This window comes from Physella acuta, unplaced genomic scaffold, assembly GCF_028476545.2.
Source record: "Physella acuta isolate Inbredline_101_S28 unplaced genomic scaffold, ASM2847654v3 ptg000355l, whole genome shotgun sequence".
Lineage (NCBI taxonomy): Eukaryota > Metazoa > Mollusca > Gastropoda > Physidae > Physella > Physella acuta.
In genome coordinates, this window is record NW_026731874.1 from 613,088 (window position 1) to 630,580 (window position 17,493).

At 34.1% G+C, this 17,493-nt stretch overlaps 1 protein-coding gene across 5 annotated transcripts; it reads left to right on the forward strand.

Moving 5' to 3' along the window:
- The first annotated feature begins 305 nt into the window (after positions 1-305).
- On the forward strand, positions 306-17,447 carry LOC131941276 (uncharacterized). 5 transcript variants are annotated; one of them, XM_059300441.1, is made up of 3 exons: positions 306-412; positions 9,926-10,092; positions 16,046-17,447. In XM_059300441.1, exons 2-3 carry the CDS (start codon positions 9,943-9,945, stop codon positions 16,529-16,531), a joined length of 636 nt encoding a protein of 211 aa, XP_059156424.1. In that variant the 5' UTR covers positions 306-412; positions 9,926-9,942; the 3' UTR covers positions 16,532-17,447. The 5 variants fall into 5 exon arrangements, with proteins under 5 accessions (XP_059156424.1, XP_059156423.1, XP_059156425.1 ...); XM_059300440.1 differs by having other exon boundaries at positions 306-408; XM_059300442.1 differs by having other exon boundaries at positions 308-367.
- The last annotated feature ends 46 nt before the right edge of the window (positions 17,448-17,493 follow it).

The following is a 17,493-nucleotide window of genomic DNA, read 5'->3' on the forward strand; positions in this document are numbered from 1 at the left end:
ATTATTTGTGCATGGATATTTAGAGAAGAGAAACATGTGTCAGTAAAAATAGTAAAATGACCCAGGCTAAAAAAATAATTATTTTGGTCCATATATGGCATATAGGCCTAGTGCCTGATGTTGCGAATTCGCGATAATGTCGTAATAACATAAAAAAATATGTCCAAATTTTAAAATAGCTATAGTTTGATGAGAGAAAATCAGCACAAATAATTTTTTTCACGCTTGGAACATAATCCAGGCATTAGCCTAAGGGGCTAAGTAAATACATACACGAATGGAATAGAAATGAAAGGGAAGCTACTCTAAACAATATTTTCTTAAGATGGCTGCTGTTTTAAATAGCAAATTTACTCTCTCGAATAGGGTTAGATTAGTTTTAAAAATTCTGTGGATTTGCTAGATCTAGTAGGTATTATTTTGTTGTGGGTTTTTTTTTTGTAAAATAATTCTGTGGATTTGCTAGATCTAGAATCTAGACTAGATCAAGATCTAGATCTAGAGTCGATCGAGATTAGTCTCAGATTGTAATGTTGGGTAATCTATCGTTTTGGTAGGGTTGTCGGCATCCGCCGAGTTCGCGGTAAAAACATGACCCGAAATCGCCCATTACTTTCTGATACCGGACCCACGAGATTTGGTTTTGCATACTAATAAGTTTTTAATTTATGGTAATTAATTAAGTTTAAAAGGTCATTTCCTAAGGTTAATTAAAAAGTAGAGTGGTTGTCCCTTAGTTTTAATGGCTTTGCGACCTGATTGCATGCTGTCTCTGCTTTGGTCTTCCCCCTGTATCAAGGTTAGTTTCAAATACGTTGGAATCTCGATTTTTTAAAAGATTCCTCTAGATGAGAGTAGATTACTGATCAGACATATCTTAAGTAATTGGAAATGAAATTTGTTTTTGGATATTTTGACTCCGACATTAGTTATACCCCTCCGAACGTAGTCACTGTATGTAGGTCACGATGCCACCATTGTTATATTTTTTCATCCCGATCTTCCTGCCTTTAAGTTTGATCAACTAATAACAGCAATCTTATGGCATGTGCAAACAAATCTAATTTTTTATTTCAAAATATATTTACATACCCATCTTTAATTTTTTCAGCTCTAGTTCTAGTTTTCTAGAATATGTTTTTCCTAAAAATCCAATTTTGTCAGACTAGACTCTACTCTAGACTGACAAGAGTCAGACCTAGATCTAGGTTACCTGTCTGTTGCTATACACTAACATTGTGCTAACTGTAATTTTAAGTATTCAAGTTCTACTTACCCTTAGATATAGTTATATGCTGAAAATCAGAATCCATACACAATTCACACATAAAAACATTGATCTGATAACTTCATTTCACTTATTACAAAATGGCTTTTATATGGACTCTACTTCACCTGCCCAAAATAACAAGGCAGTTATAGACACATTACAGTGTTCATGTCATTTACTTTAGATTTCTGACTATGGAGTTCTTTCATTCACTGTATTTATATAAAATATTGCTTTAGAAACATTTTCATATTTGCGCAGCAGTTTTATAACAAAATGGCTTAAAGATGGACTCTACTTCACCTGCCCAAAATAATGAGGCAATTATATGCACATAACAGTGTTCAAGTCATTTACTTTAGATTTCTAACTTTGTAGTTCTTTCATTTGCTGTATTTATATAAAATATGGCTTTAGAAACATTTTCATATTTGCGCAGCACACAGTTTTTTGGGGTTATGGGAGGAAGCCAACACAAAAATATAAGTTCTGTATTATTTTTATTAATTTCAACAGCATTTACAAGTTCTATATATCATTCTAGTTAAACTCTGCAAATATGAACAAAATACAACTGCAAGTAAAATAACTATGCTCAATTTATTCAGGTATACCATGACTTGTCACAATTGGCCAATGCAAAAGCAAGGGGATTCCACCCCTCACAAAAAAATTCGCCAAAAAAAAACTATTTGAGCTAGACAGAAAATCTTTTTTGTTTTGTTTTCATATTGTTGAGCTCTACAAGAATATGTAATTTTTATTTTTATATGATGATTAGTGTTTTTTTACCTAAATCCCTAGTTTTGGGTAGGCCCTACGTAAAATCGCCCGCGGCTATTAATGTACGAAAACGTTACCTCATTGTCAAGGCTTTAATAGAGGTATATTGTGATATGTTTGTGTCAAATATTATAGATAAATGGATAATAAACCTAAATCAATGGCTAAATATATCAATATAGGCCAGAAATTAACTTTAAACAGCAGTGTCTGCAGCAAGATTTGCTATATATAATATATAAACAGCAGCCATGTGTAAAATAGAGTGGCTTCCCCCTGAATCTTATAAAAATAAACCTTAAACAAGATGGCTGCTATAGTAAATGAGCATGGTTGCATCTTTTGGAAACATCGCTAGTCTTCAATTATTACGGAAAAGTTTTAATTCAATTGTTTAAAAACAGATACATAAATGAAACAAGGAAACATTTTTGTATTTTAAAAAACATAAATCCTCCTCAAAATGTGAAATAATTATTAAAATTTAAGGAGTCACCTGTTTTTCACATTACAAGTCGCGGGCGATTTTACGTACCTAAAACGATAGATTACCTAATGTTGAGATTATTATATTTAATATATTAATATTATCAGGTAAAACTCCATTTTAGCGTATTTTATTTCTCCGCTGCTTGTTTACCTCCAGTTGAGCGTATTTTATTAGGGTAAAGGAGGGCGTTAAGAGCCACACTTTTTAGCACCTGTACATTTTTAAAGATTTCTACTAATCTAAGAATTTTTTAGTATTGAAAATATGGCAAAATTATTCTAACATATCTTACACAATATAAAAATAATAACAAAGTGTATTAAATATACTTTAAATGGGTTTAATTGAACATTTATTGTCATACCCCCAAAATCAGCATTTGGGGTGAAAGGAGCCGGGCAATGGGGCAATAAGTATTATCTCCTAGTTTAGACTAACTCCGCAATAAAAATAATTAATTTTTAACCCCAAAATAGTTAATGCTGTGTACACACACTTTAACTGATACTAGCTATCACTAGGCCCCAATGGGCCCAGTCTACAATTGATACAATGGCAGGTGTACATAGGGCCTAAGCCCTAAAGTCTACTAGTTTACAGTAGGCACATTAGTATGCCTGTAGCTAGTATACTAGTGTGTAGCTGTCCAGAGTTAACATTCTTGTATGTAAAAAAGGGTGGTACTAACTAATCTGCCTTAATGCTTTCCCCTGATAAGCCATGTGTGCTATACATTACATAACATGACATGGAGGTGAGAAATGTTGAGGGGAAAGCAGTTGTACTGGTTTCCCCTTTGTTCTCCTTGCTGGACCCTGAGGGCCATAAATTACATAAGGAGATGATATCTCTGGTTGGCTGAGATCTAAGAACTAAGTCCATGCTACCTACAAAGAGATAAGTTTTATGCTGGGTTAGATACAGGTGGGGGCTGGGTATCATGGGGGTGAGAAATTGTGAGGGGAGAGCAGTGGTACTGGTTTCCCCTTTTTTCTCCTTGCTGGACCCTGAGGGCCATAAATTACATAAGGAGATGCTATCTCTGGTTGGCTGAGATCTAAGAACTAAGTCCATGCTACCTACAAAGAGATAAGTTTTATGGTGGGTTAGATACAGGTGGGGGCTGGGTATCATGGGGGTGAGAAATTGTGAGGGGAGAGCAGTGGTACTGGTTTCCCCTTTGTTCTCCTTGCTGGACCCTGAGGGCCATAAATTACATAAGGAGATGCTATCTCTGGTTGCCTGAGATCTAAGAACTTAGTCCATGTTACCTACAAAGAGATGAAGTTTTATGGTGGGTTAGATACAGGTGGGGTCTGGGTATCATAGGGGTGAGAAATTGTGAGGGGAGAGCAGTGGTACTGATTCCTCTTTGGTCTCCACCCTGCTAGACCATGAAGGTCTTATATTACATAACATGCCACCCCAGATTGTCTGAGATCTGTAACTGTAATCCTTGTTACCTACAAAGAGATAAAGTTTTATAGTGGGCCAGAAACTGGTGGGGGCTGGGTATCATGGGGGTAAGAAATTGTAAGGGGGGAGCAGTGGTATTAATGTGTCTGTTTACTTCCCTGCTGGACCATGAGGGTCATAAATTACATAACATACCACCCCAGATTGGCTGAGACCTAAGAGCATTTATTCCTGTTACCTACAAAGAGATTAGAAGTTTTATGGTTGATTAGAAACAGGTGGGGGCTGAGTCGGCTGTATTGCCCCTTAGGGGTAATAAGTACATGTACCATTTTAAAATTACCTGGCTAACATCAGATGGCTGAATTTTTACTTTTTAGCAGGTTAGAATTGTATTTCTATCATTTAGACACAAGTCTGTTTAACAATTAATACATTTTGTGTTAACTATTCCTATACAAGTGTCATATTCAGTGGTCTAATAAATGAGAAACTTGCACTTAGGGTTTCAAGAGCCACATAACAGTATCTGTTATAACTTTTCTAAACAGGCAAGCTAGTGGACAAAATTAATGTATTCATGTAGATTTAGTTATTATCTAACAAATAAAACCATTATGGTAATAATCAGTCAAGTTTTACTCTGATAATGATAAAAACTTTATAGCATGGTAAAATGGGACAAATGTCGGCCATTTTGTTTTGGCACCAATAATCACTGTGCAAAAAAAATTCACCAAAATAAAACTATTCTAGCCATAGCTATAAAAATAGTGTTAAAATGTACAACAACCAATGCTCTAATACAGGAACAAAGAATGGGCTTGAAAAACTCATTTGGTTTATTACAAAGTAAAGTTTCCCAAGTTATGTCTATTTGGAAAAAAAGTTCACAAAATGGTTTTATGGAGATGAGAAATTTTAGGGAAAGAGCAGTGGGATTAAATCCTGTCTCATCCTCTCCTTATTGGACCAAATGGGTCATAAATTACATAAAATGAATCCTCTGCTTCTCTGTTATCAAAGAACAGCAGTGGTTGTTACCTCAGAAGTAGATTAGCAGTGTTATTGGGGGTTTTGTGGGGGTGGGGTGTTGATTGGGGCTTAATACCACACGGCTCTTAACGCCCTCCTTTACCCTATAACAACAGAAACACACCAAAACATTAAGAAAACACGATTCATTTATTTGTATTGTATTTTTGTTTTAACAAATTAATAAAAATGAATTAAAAAAACAAAGAGACTGACTTTTTTTTTAGATTTTGATAATTTAGTTTTGTTAAAGTTAAAACTTGAGAAAAATCCAAATTTAGAATATTGAATGTGCAATGTTCGTGTGTCAGAATTTTCATGGCAATGGGTGAAGTACGTAAACGTAACTCACAATTGCAAGGCGGTTAAGTTTGTATTGTTACAAGTATCTCCCAGGCATGATACTATAAATAAACATTAATGAACTTACAATGACCCCAAAACTGAGGCCAACACAATTTCAAATAGCAATTGCCCGAGCTATGACGTATGCTGATAATTATAGTCAATGTGAACTCACGGTGAACCCGCGACCGTGTAAGGATTTTTCTCCCGCTGACGATTACACGAGATTCGATATTTAATTGGAACAGTTCTAATGCTTTTTATTTTTTATGTTTGTTTTTTTACCTTTTCTAATTAAAAATCACATTCATTAAAAAAATTAGTAGATCTAGTGTTTTCCTGACGTTTTTGTGTGTTTCGGTTGTGTTTGTAATAAAATACGCTCAACTGGAGGTGAACGTGAAGCGGGGAATAAAATACGCTAAAATGGAGGTTTACCTATTATCATACATTTTAGGGCTTAGCATTTTTTACAAATGGCTGCTGTAGGGGGGGAGATGGGTCCGTAATTTTGTGACGATGTGTGATGAGGGGGAGGGTGGGGGTTCAGATGTTGCGACGTCACACTTTTGCATTATAAAAAAGCAATGTTAGAAAACGAATTTTAGACGTTATTTCGCGTTTTAGATAACTGTTTTATAACGTCATTTATGGATGACCCTCTAGATGTTAAAAGTATTAGATCTAGTATTACTAATATTTTTAACATCTAGGTTTAAATTTAAAATTTTTTAAATTCTAAATGTTAAAAGTATTAGATCTAGTATTACTAATATTTTTAACTGAACAAGTTGATCAGTCAGGAGTGTTGTATGTTTTTTTTATAGGCCTAATATCTTTCTATATTTAGATTTTTTAAAAATATCCAAGAAATTTGCTAATTTTTAACGTCTTTGCTCTTAAGATCGCCTGCTCATGTTTTCTTGTCAGCGGAAGAAAAATCTTGACATTGTTAGGGGCCTATAGCATACATTATAGCAAGTACATTGATTTTTTTTTAGCTATCAGTAGGCCTATTGCATACATTATTTATAGCAAGTACATTGATTTAGCTATCAGTAGGCCTATAGCATACATTATAGCAAGTACATTGATTTAGCTATCAGTAGGCCTATAGCATACATTATAGCAAGTACATTGATTTAGCTATCAGTAGGCCTATTGCATACATTATTTATAGCAAGTACATTGATTTAACTATCAGTAGGCCTATAGCATACATTATAGCAAGTACATTGATTTAGCTATCAGTAGGCCTATTGCATACATTATTTATAGCAAGTACATTGATTTAACTATCAGTAGGCCTATAGCATACATTATAGCAAGTACATTGATTTAGCTATCAGTAGGCCTATAGCATACATTATAGCAAGTAGGCCTACATTGATTTAGCTATCAAAGGCCTATAGCATACATTATAGCAAGTACATTGATTTAGCTATCAGTAGGCCTATAGCATACATTATAGCAAGTACATTGATTTAGCTATCAGTAGGCCTATAGCATACATTATAGCAAGTACATTGATTTAGCTATCAGTATGCCTATAGCATACATTATAGCAAGTACATTGATTTAGCTATCAGGAGGCCTATAGCATACATTATAGCAAGTACATTGATTTAGCTATCAGTAGGCATATAGCATACATTATAGCAAGTACATTGATTTAGCTATCAGGAGGCCTATAGCATACATTATAGCAAGTACATTGATTTAGCTATCAGTAGGCATATAGCATACATTATAGCAAGTACATTGATTTAGCTATCAGTAGGCATATAGCATACATTATAGCAAGTACATTGATTTAGCTATCAGTAGGCCTATTGCATACATTATTTATAGCAAGTACATTGATTTAGCTATCAGTAGGCCTATAGCATACATTATAGCAAGTACATTGATTTAGCTATCAGTAAGCCTATAGCATACATTATAGCAAGTACATTGATTTAGCTATCAGGAGGCCTATAGCATACATTATAGCAAGTACATTGATTTAGCTATCAGTAGGCCTATAGCATACATTATAGCAAGTACATTGATTTAGCTATCAGTAGGCCTATAGCATACATTATAGAGTCCTTTCATATGACGTCACGTCCTCTCGTGATACCTACGCCCGCCGCCACAGTGGTGTACACCAGACGTAAACACAATCAGCTGTTCGCCAGCGCTGGACGTGTTCACCAGCGCTGGACGTGTTCGGCGTATGTAAAGAATCGCGTCCGCGGAAAAGGAAAAATATGTTAAAAAACTTGAACTCTTAGGAATTGAAGATCCTTATACTGTTATTGACAGTTTCGTAGATAATATAAATATGTGGACAAAATTTCTAAATAAAAATAAATAAAAATACTGTTAGTAATACTGATTGCGTTTAGAGTTAAAGTAGCCGAATCTGATCAAATGCAGTTCTCGATACTTTGTTTCAGGTAAGGACAGTAAAATAATAAACTTCATTTTAATTATAAAAGATAACTATTAATAAAACAAATATGCTCGACCTTCACAAATACTAATAGTAAAAGACAAAGTCAAAAGTAATAATAAGAATAATAAGATCTAATAGTAGGCCTAATACCTGGCTCCGCTGGGTAGATTCTAGAATCTACTTCTTTACTTAAATTTAATTACTTTAGATCTACATTCGATTCAAAATACACCCATAATAAATCAAAAGTAGTCATAATAGGCCTAATAAAGCATTTAATTGTCTCTAAGATCTAAAATCTCGCTCTATTATCTAATCATTTTTTTAGCAAACAAAATTTTCTGAAATTGAAATAGATTGTATGACTAGACTTAGATCTAGAATCTGCTACTTAAATTAAATTGTAAAAGCTTTATACAAGCATGTAGTTGATATTATTGTAGTAGAAGGCTTTAATAAATTACTAAGGCCTACCTACTTTGTTGTCTTTTTACAGCAATATGTATCTGATATTGGACTGAGTTTAATTAAATTCAAATTAAATTCAAATTCATATCTAGTAGGCCTAATTGGTCTACTAAGTTTTTGTAGCCTAGTAGTACAATCTAGATCATACCAGCCAACAACAAATTACCACATTATTATTATTTGGTTAATGATTAGGCTAATTTTTTTTTAAATCCACTGTTTATAAAAGAAACAAATCAAGCTAGAAACATTATAAGTGAGATGGTTTAGAATAATAACAATGGACCCAGTCTACAATTGATACAATTGCAGGTCTACATAGGGCCTACAGTCTAGTAGTTTACAGTAGGCACCTAGTGTGTAGCTAGTATACTAGTGTGTAGCTGTCCAGAGTTAAGATTCTTAATGCCTTAATGCTTTCCCCTGATAAGCCATGTGTGCTATAAATGACATAACATGACATCGAGGTGAGAAATGTTGATGGGAGAGCAGTGGGACTTTCCCCTTTGTTCTCCCTGCTGGGCCCTGAGGGTCAAATTATATAAGAAATACTATCTCTGTGGGGCTGGGTATCACGGAGGTGAGACATTTTCAGGGGAGGGCAGGGCAGACTCCTCTTTGGTTTTATTGTGGGCTAGATACAGGTGGGGGCAGACATCATGAGGGTTGAACGTCAGTATTAATGTGTCTGATTACTTCCCTGCTGGATTATAAGGGTCTTAAATTGTATAGCATGCTACCCAGATTGGTTATTACCCATGGATTATATTAGCCGTTGTAGTGTGGGTTTTGTAGGAGTTAAGTGGTCTCACGTTTGCTACAGTAGATAACCTATAATATATTACTGCATTTGATCAGCTTCGTCTACTTAAACTCCAAACGCAAACGGTATTACTAACAGTATTTTTATTTAGAAATTTCGGCCACATATTTATATTATCCACGAAACTGTCAATAACTGTATAAGGATCTTCAATTCCTAAGAGTTCACGTTTTTTAACATATTTTTCCTTTTCCACGGGCGCGATTCTTTACATACGGTGAATACGTTCAGCGCTGGTGAACACGTCCAGCGCTGGCGAACAGCTGATTGTGTTTACGTCTGATGTACACCACTGTGGCGGCGGGCGTAGGTATCACGTGATTTAGGTCACGTGTTTGCAAGGACTCTATAGCAAGTACATTGATTTAGCTATCAGGAGGCCTATAGCATACATTATAGCAAGTACATTGTGTGCACACTTGTCACCCTTTTTCCATTTTTCCGACATTTCGACAAGTCTAACAAAATTACAACAGTAACTTTTTTCTTAATAAAATTTTTCACAAAACACACTAAAATAAAAGTCTAACCGTTTCCAAATACAAAAAAACATATGCAGTGTATTAAATAGTTATTACACTTTTGCAACTTTTTTTGCAAGTGTCCCATAAGTTATGGGTTAACTTTAGCTGATGTGGTGGCCTAACTACAAGTAGACTTCTCAAAACTGTACATATAAACATGAAATCCCTTCTTAGTTCAAGTTTTCCTTGTATACCAAATAAATAGAGGTTTTATTTACATTATGTTTAACATCAGTTACTGAGAATGTATTTAAGCACTTTCCTGTTGTTTTTTTTAACCTTTAAACAAAATTAATTTTGAGAATAAAAGAGCTCCAATCTCTTTGTGTAGGTTGTGTGCTGAGAGAAATGAGGAAAAAGAAAACTTGCTGCCCTGCCCTGCTGTTTGTGTCCAGTCCAAGTGAGCAGCCTGTTCCTGTGGTGCCACCTGATGGTGTAGGGGACAAACCCATGTCTGTTAAAGCTATCAGCATTGGAGAAGTCTGTCAGCCTTTGTGGGTCAGTACATTTCTCACTAGACACTTTTCCTTTATTAAATGGCCACCAATTATCCCTATTATACCACCATTTTCCCAATAATGTCCCATAGTGCAGAAAAAATGACATCGAAAATGAAGTGACCTGTTGTATTCACCAAAACTTGGTTGTAGAGAGTATTGATTGGGTATTTTCAAGGGTACGTTTGGTGCTAATTGTTGCCTGTGAACACTCCAATGCCTAGTTAGTTTTAAAGAGTGCGTTACACTATGTACATGATTGGCTGTTCTAATTGTTGACTAAATGGAGGCGTATACTCCAGCACCTTGGCTGCAGCTACCTGGGCACTATTGTGTTTACATTCATTTTAAAGAGCACTCTACAATATGGATTGGACATTTGATGATTCAACTGAACCAGGGGTCATTGCTAGCACCCCTGCTGTAGTGTGTTATCGCTGACTTCTGAGAGTCCCTGCAATTTCCTTGACGCCTGGCCATTTGTTGTGGTGTGTTGTAACACACCATTACAGTGAGTAATTGATGTCAATTTACAATTTGTATATAAAATATATACTTTAACTAGTGTCATAGAAAATATAAACATTATATACGTTATTACTTTATTTATATATATATATATATATATATATATATATATATATATATATATGTATATATATATATATATATATATATATATAAGCAAAGTCTGCGATGTTTGTTTGTTACACCTATTAGTATTAGATCGGGTACTAGTGCAGGTACATTGCAGGGTAATTGTTCTTGCCAGATTTTGCTGTTCAATCTCTTTTTACCTGGCACATAGAGTCATTTCAATAATCCTGTTTGAAGTGACCTGAAGCTGATCTAGAGTGACCACGGTCTTATATAAACTATACATTACACGGTCTTATATAAACTATACATTACACGGTCTTATATAAACTATACATTACACGGTCTTATATAAACTATACATTACACGGTCTTATATAAACTATACATTACACGGTCTTATATAAACTATACATTACACGGTCTTATATAAACTATACATTATTTAAAGTGCTTGAATTAAATTGGCCACCTGCAGCTTATACAGCTCAATCATACCTAAACAAAGTGAGGAATTTCAACATTTAATTTATCTAGTTCTTTGATTACACACAAAAACAAAGGATAAAATGTGGATAAAAGAAAAAATGCTTAAAAGTTTTTTACACAATTTTTAGATATAGGGTGAAATTTAAACCGTCTCTAATAACTTATATTTGAGAAGGCCAAATGCAAAACTTGCTAAGTTCATTATTTGAAAAAAACAACTTGTTCTTATAGCAAATTTAGCAATTTAAGTAGTGCACAATTTTTGTTCATAAAGGTATACAGCAATCACCCTTCATGTCATGTACATGTTCCATCATCAGGTAAAATTATATCCGACCTTTATTATCAAACTGACTTCATTTTGTACATTGAGAATGCCTTAATTGAAAAATTTATAAATTCCCAAACACCAAGCATGCAAAGTATATGATGCTTAATGAGCACATAGGTCATGGCTGTTTACAAATAACTTGTACATCAAATGCCGTTGCAAGACTTGGCCAGTACGGCTAGTGTATGTATAAATAAATATATATATATATATATATATATATATATATATATATATATATATATATATATATATATATATATATATAGTGTGTGTGTATATATACAGCCAACCATAATCATTTTTTTTATTGTTAGAAAATTTATTTTCTTGCATTTTTGACATGATGGATGTTTTGTAAAAAGAATACTGTAGCTACAATTGGATTAACTTTTTTCTATAGACACCACCCGACGCTCTTGTATATTCTTTTTCCCTTTGTTTTTAAACCATCGTGACAGCCTAGTCCTCTTTCTTCTACAATCAAACACACAATCTGTTGAAAAGAGGTCGCTGGATATTAAGACAGCTTTTCTTTATAGCGTTGGTTAGGGGCCCACAATCCATTGTGATTTTACAATGTAAAATGTACTTATTGGTGGAACTACTATTCTGTACAGAGGGGTAGCGAGGGCAGGGCGGGGGGTGCGGACCGCACCGGGTAACATCATTTAGGGGGGTGACACCAAGGCATAAAATTGCAAAACGTACAGAAGAAAAATTCCTTTTTACCAGTTCCATTAGTGATCAGTTAAAGTTAAATAGTCTTTTAAGTAAAAATCTACAATTATTACAAGAGGGTGGGGGCGACACCATGACGTAATCGTGCTAACTATAAAGAAAACAATGCTATATCCAACTGTATTATTAACAGACTATATATTAACATCGTTACTATTAAGTCTGGAGTGATTAAAGCTTATACACATACATGTACCCGTATGTGGCACATGTTTAAATTATAGGCCTATGTAGGCCAACACACACACAACACGAAGTGCCGCACCAGGTGACACTAGACCTAGCAACACTACTGATTTTGTACTATCCTGTATTCTACAAATAATCAGAAAGAATATAGATCTAATAACAATAATTTCGGTTGTATGTACATTTACTTATTTTTATTTTGGGGTCATCCATAAATGACGTCACGCTTTTTTTGACGATTTTTACCTCCTCCCCTCCCCTTTGTCACAAAAAGCCAGACCCCCCCCCCCTCCCTATTTTGTAAAAAACAAAGAGATCTACTACAGTAGTGATTTATATAGTAGCTAACACATGTTGTTGTGGAAAAAAAATATATGCATGAGCTGTAGTGTGAAAACACTTCCATGACTTATTTCCCTTTTTTAAATAGTTAAATAGGGGTGCTCATAAGCTCCTTTTAATAGATTTGTACTAACAAATTAAAAAGCAATTATAATTTTAGAAAAATAGCATTTAAAGGAAAAGTATCTAAAATTAATAATATAAATAAAAAAAAATATAAAAATAAACATAACATGAGAAACCATTACACATAGATCTACACAGCTTTCACATTTTATTTTATTTTGACTGGCTGAGGATTGGAAGTGTTACGGCAAACATAAAATGAAGCGGAGATTTTCAAAACAGACTAATGCACTCACACACACGACATGTTGTTGTAAATTGTTTAAATTAAAAAAATACAAAGACATTTTTTTGTCAAAACCAGATCAGGCCAGAAATGATTATCCTATGTCAGGGGTCGGCAACCTTTTTGGACGGAAGAGCCAAAAGTTATAATTTACCATATATCCCAGTTTACAAAGAGCCACTAACACTTTTATTTTAGGATTATGATATTTTATATTATGATTTATATATATATATATATATATATATATATATATATATATATATATATATATATATATATATATATATATATATATATATATATAGCTTTAAATATAAAATAATATTTATTCAAATTAAAACATAAACTAAACATAGAATAATAAAATCAGTAATTAAATTATATATCTATAATTAGTGAATACTATTTACAACAGTTTCGCCTTGCATGCCTTTTGAAAGTTTGTTTAAACCTGGCTCATAACTTGTTTTCAGTTTCAAGCACGCCTATAGATTTTTATTAGTTGGCTTTTATACTTGGTATTATATTAATGCAAGAAAACTCTTGCTCGCATGAATATGTTGACCCAAAGATCGTCAGCACTCCAAATCAGCCAAATTCTTCACCTCACCGTAGCATCTTCCAAGACTATTCCATGCGTCACATAATAGGGCCTCAACTCGCGGCATTTTTTTAGAGCTGTCCAGTTGTACAGTGAAACGTTCATGTTTTACTGGACCTCCAAATCATCTAACTTGCTCTTGAGATCAGTAAATTTACCGCTCCACAAATGTTTGGTTTTCAAATCTTAATTTGAAGCGAACCAGCATCAATTCCGAATAGCTTAACGTTGATCTCATTTGTTTTTGTGTTGAGAGAATCTACTTTGACTATGAACTTTGATTTGCTCAAATCTCTCAGTGAACCCATCCTTCATTTTGTTTATAGTAATGCTGAAGTGATTCATGTTAATAGTAGCGTTGGTTTTATCATGATATTTTTTTCAGATTTTTCAAAATAATTTACCGTGCTCCGGGTTTTCAACAAAATGAAGTAATTTTTTTTCGAAACAATCATATTCTTCAAGCAAGGCATAGGCTGGGTTTTCCTTTCCATGCAGTTTTTTAGATTTAGCTCGTTTAGTTTCTTTTTGATCTCCACCATGAAGTTGAATGTTGCAGTTTGAGATAGACAAGTTAAAAGGAAGTACATAGAAATAGGACGTAACTAAATATTTTAATAGAATAGCGAGTGTTTATTGTTTATGTTTATTATTTTATTGTTCATTACCGAGTGTTGCAGAACAATATTTTTATGAGTTTTGAAAATAAAAATAAACAAATATTAATATTTGTGCACGGAGCTGAAGAGCCACATCTTGACATTAAAAGAGCCGCGGGGTGGCCCTTTTTTTCTACTTCTGCCACTGCTTGATCTCCATAGTGTAATACACCTAAAGTGTTTATTATCTAAATTAATGATTAAAAAATTTCCCAAACGTATAATTTTAATTTAAGTCATGTGGAAATAACAAAAGTCAAAGAATATATATCATCCTTCACAACAATTTTAACAGTTTACAGATTACTTCACTTTGTTTGATCACTAAGTTTTTTTTTTACTTCCCTTTAAGAAAAACATTACATCAGTGGAAAAAATACATTTTATTTGTTTGTTTTGGTGTTGGAAAAAAAAATTATATAATTTGCAGGGATTGATAAAATGCAATTTGGTAGGTAAAACATGGATGTTTTAAATATTGCCTTTTTAAAATTTTTATAGACTGAACGTACTGTTTACTAATTATTATTTTAATCAATAACAGTTTAGAAGATGCTCCTAAATGTCTGCTATGTTTATTTCTATCTTTCTGTTTGCTTGGGGTATTATAGTCGTTCACTAAATTAAATCAGACGTGTTCGCTGGCGCCCTGGGCTATCCTGTGAGCCCTATGGTGCAATCGCTCGTTTTTACAAATTCGATAGGCTGTGAATAAACATTGTTACTATAGTCATACACTAAATCGAATACAGGGGGACCTCTGGTGCACCATCAAGGTGCGATTTGGCACCCCGGGCCTTCCCGTGAGCGCTATGGCACTTAAGTTCGTTTTAAACAGTGCAATAGACTATGGATAAGAAGGGTTACTACAGTCCTTAACTAAATTGTTACCGGGCATCCTTTGGCATCCCGACAGGGGGCTATGTTGCCCCCCAGGTTTTCCCATGATGTTCAGTTATAACTGTGTGATAGCTTATGGATAAAATGGGGTATTTTAGTCGTTTACTAAGTTGAATCAGGTGGTTCCGCTGGTGCCCTTGCAGGGGTGCGGTTAATTAGAAAAGTATTATATTTCCTAAACCCAGGTAAAGCAGGGTAAATGCTGCTTAAAAAACATGGAAGTCATGTTCCTTTACATCTAGGTTTTTCTCAGAGCCCAGTGCAGGGCGGTTAGTATATGTATATGTGTATATATATATATATATACAAATACACATACAAGTATATATATATGTACACCTACACATATACAGTTACATACACACATCTATACATACACATATATATATACATACATACATGTATATGTATACATGTATAGACATGTATACATTTATAGACATATTTATAGAGTGATTAGGCTGTGGATAAAAGTTTGACCATAGTTCACAAAATCAACTTCAGGGCAACCCCTGGTGCCCCAGCAGGTTTTTAACAGATGCCAGTGCGGGCCTGGCCGTGGGTGATGGCTATATATATATATATATGTGTGTATATATATATGTATGTCTATAAGTATTTATATATATATATGTATATATATACGTGTGTGTATATATATACACACATATATACATCAAATACACATGTGTCCATACATATATATAAAAAGAGATTGATGGATACATGAAAAGATTTTTTCTATTTTAGGTATCTCCACAGTTTTCTGGAGAAGGTGGCTTGGGTGAAATCTTGACTTCCAGTCATGAAAACAAGTCAAGGAATGAAGGTTTGAAGAATTGGAGGTTTAAACCTCTCAAGTTTCTAACACTTGCCCCACGTGGCTTGATACATCCCACACAAACTCAGCAGACCACTGGTGTGGCTGGCCAATGGCTAGACATTGCCACCCCATCTTTGTGGTGTGCAAACACCAGTCATGGTGATACACCACCAAACACCAGCCATGGTGAGACACCACCAAACACCAGCCATGGTGAGACACCACCAAACACCAGCCATGGTGAGACACCAACAAACACCAGTCATGGTGAGACACCACCAAACACCAGTCCTGGTGAGATTACACCAACAAAATCATCTGGCTTGCCAAAGATTTTGGTGGCTGACACCCCCGAGCTAGACTATGGGTTAAAAATGAGAGAAAGACAATTAAAATATAAGGATGGGAGCTGATACAAAGACAATTAAAATATAAGGATGGGAGCTGATACAAAGACATTTAAAATATAAGGATGGGAGCTGATACAAAGACATTTAAAATATAAGGATGGGAGCTGATACAAAGACATTTAAAATATAAGGATGGGAGCTGATATAAAGACATTTAAAATATAAGGATGGGAGCTGATACAAAGACATTTAAAATATAAGGATGGGAGCTGATACAAAGACATTTAAAATATAAGGATGGGAGCTGATATAAAGACATTTAAAATATAAGGATGGGAGCTGATACAAAGACATTTAAAATATAAGGATGGGAGCTGATACAAAGACATTTAAAATATAAGGATGGGAGCTGATATAAAGACATTTAAAATATAAGGATGGGAGCTGATACAAAGACATTTAAAATATAAGGATGGGAGCTGATATAAAGACATTTAAAATATAAGGATGGGAGCTGATACAAAGACATTTAAAATATAAGGATGGGAGCTGATACAAAGACATTTAAAATATAAGGATGGGAGCTGATATAAAGACATTTAAAATATAAGGATGGGAGCTGATACAAAGACATTTAAAATATAAGGATGGGAGCTGATACAAAGACATTTAAAATATAAGGATGGGAGCTGATACAAAGACATTTAAAATATAAGGATGGGAGCTGATACAAAGACATTTAAAATATAAGGATGGGAGCTGATATAAAGACATTTAAAATATAAGGATGGGAGCTGATATAAAGACATTTAAAATATAAGGATGGGAGCTGATATAAAGACAATTAAAATATAAGGATGGGAGCTGATACAAAGACATTTAAAATATAAGGATGGGAGCTGATACAAAGACATTTAAAATATAAGGATGGGAGCTGATACAAAGACATTTAAAATATAAGGATGGGAGCTGATACAAAGATCTTGTTGAGCCAAGCTGGGATCATCATAATTAACACAAAACAA

What these genes read in the sequence shown, in the direction of transcription:
- LOC131941276 (XM_059300441.1), top strand. Translation starts at nt 9,943, where the DNA reads ATGAGGAAAAAGAAAACTTGCTGCCCTGCCCTGCTGTTTGTGTCCAGT. An exon ending in AAGTCTGTCAGCCTTTGTGG is followed by an intron (nt 10,093 to 16,045) that starts GTCAGTACATTT and finishes TTTCTATTTTAG; the next exon opens with GTATCTCCACAGTTTTCTGG.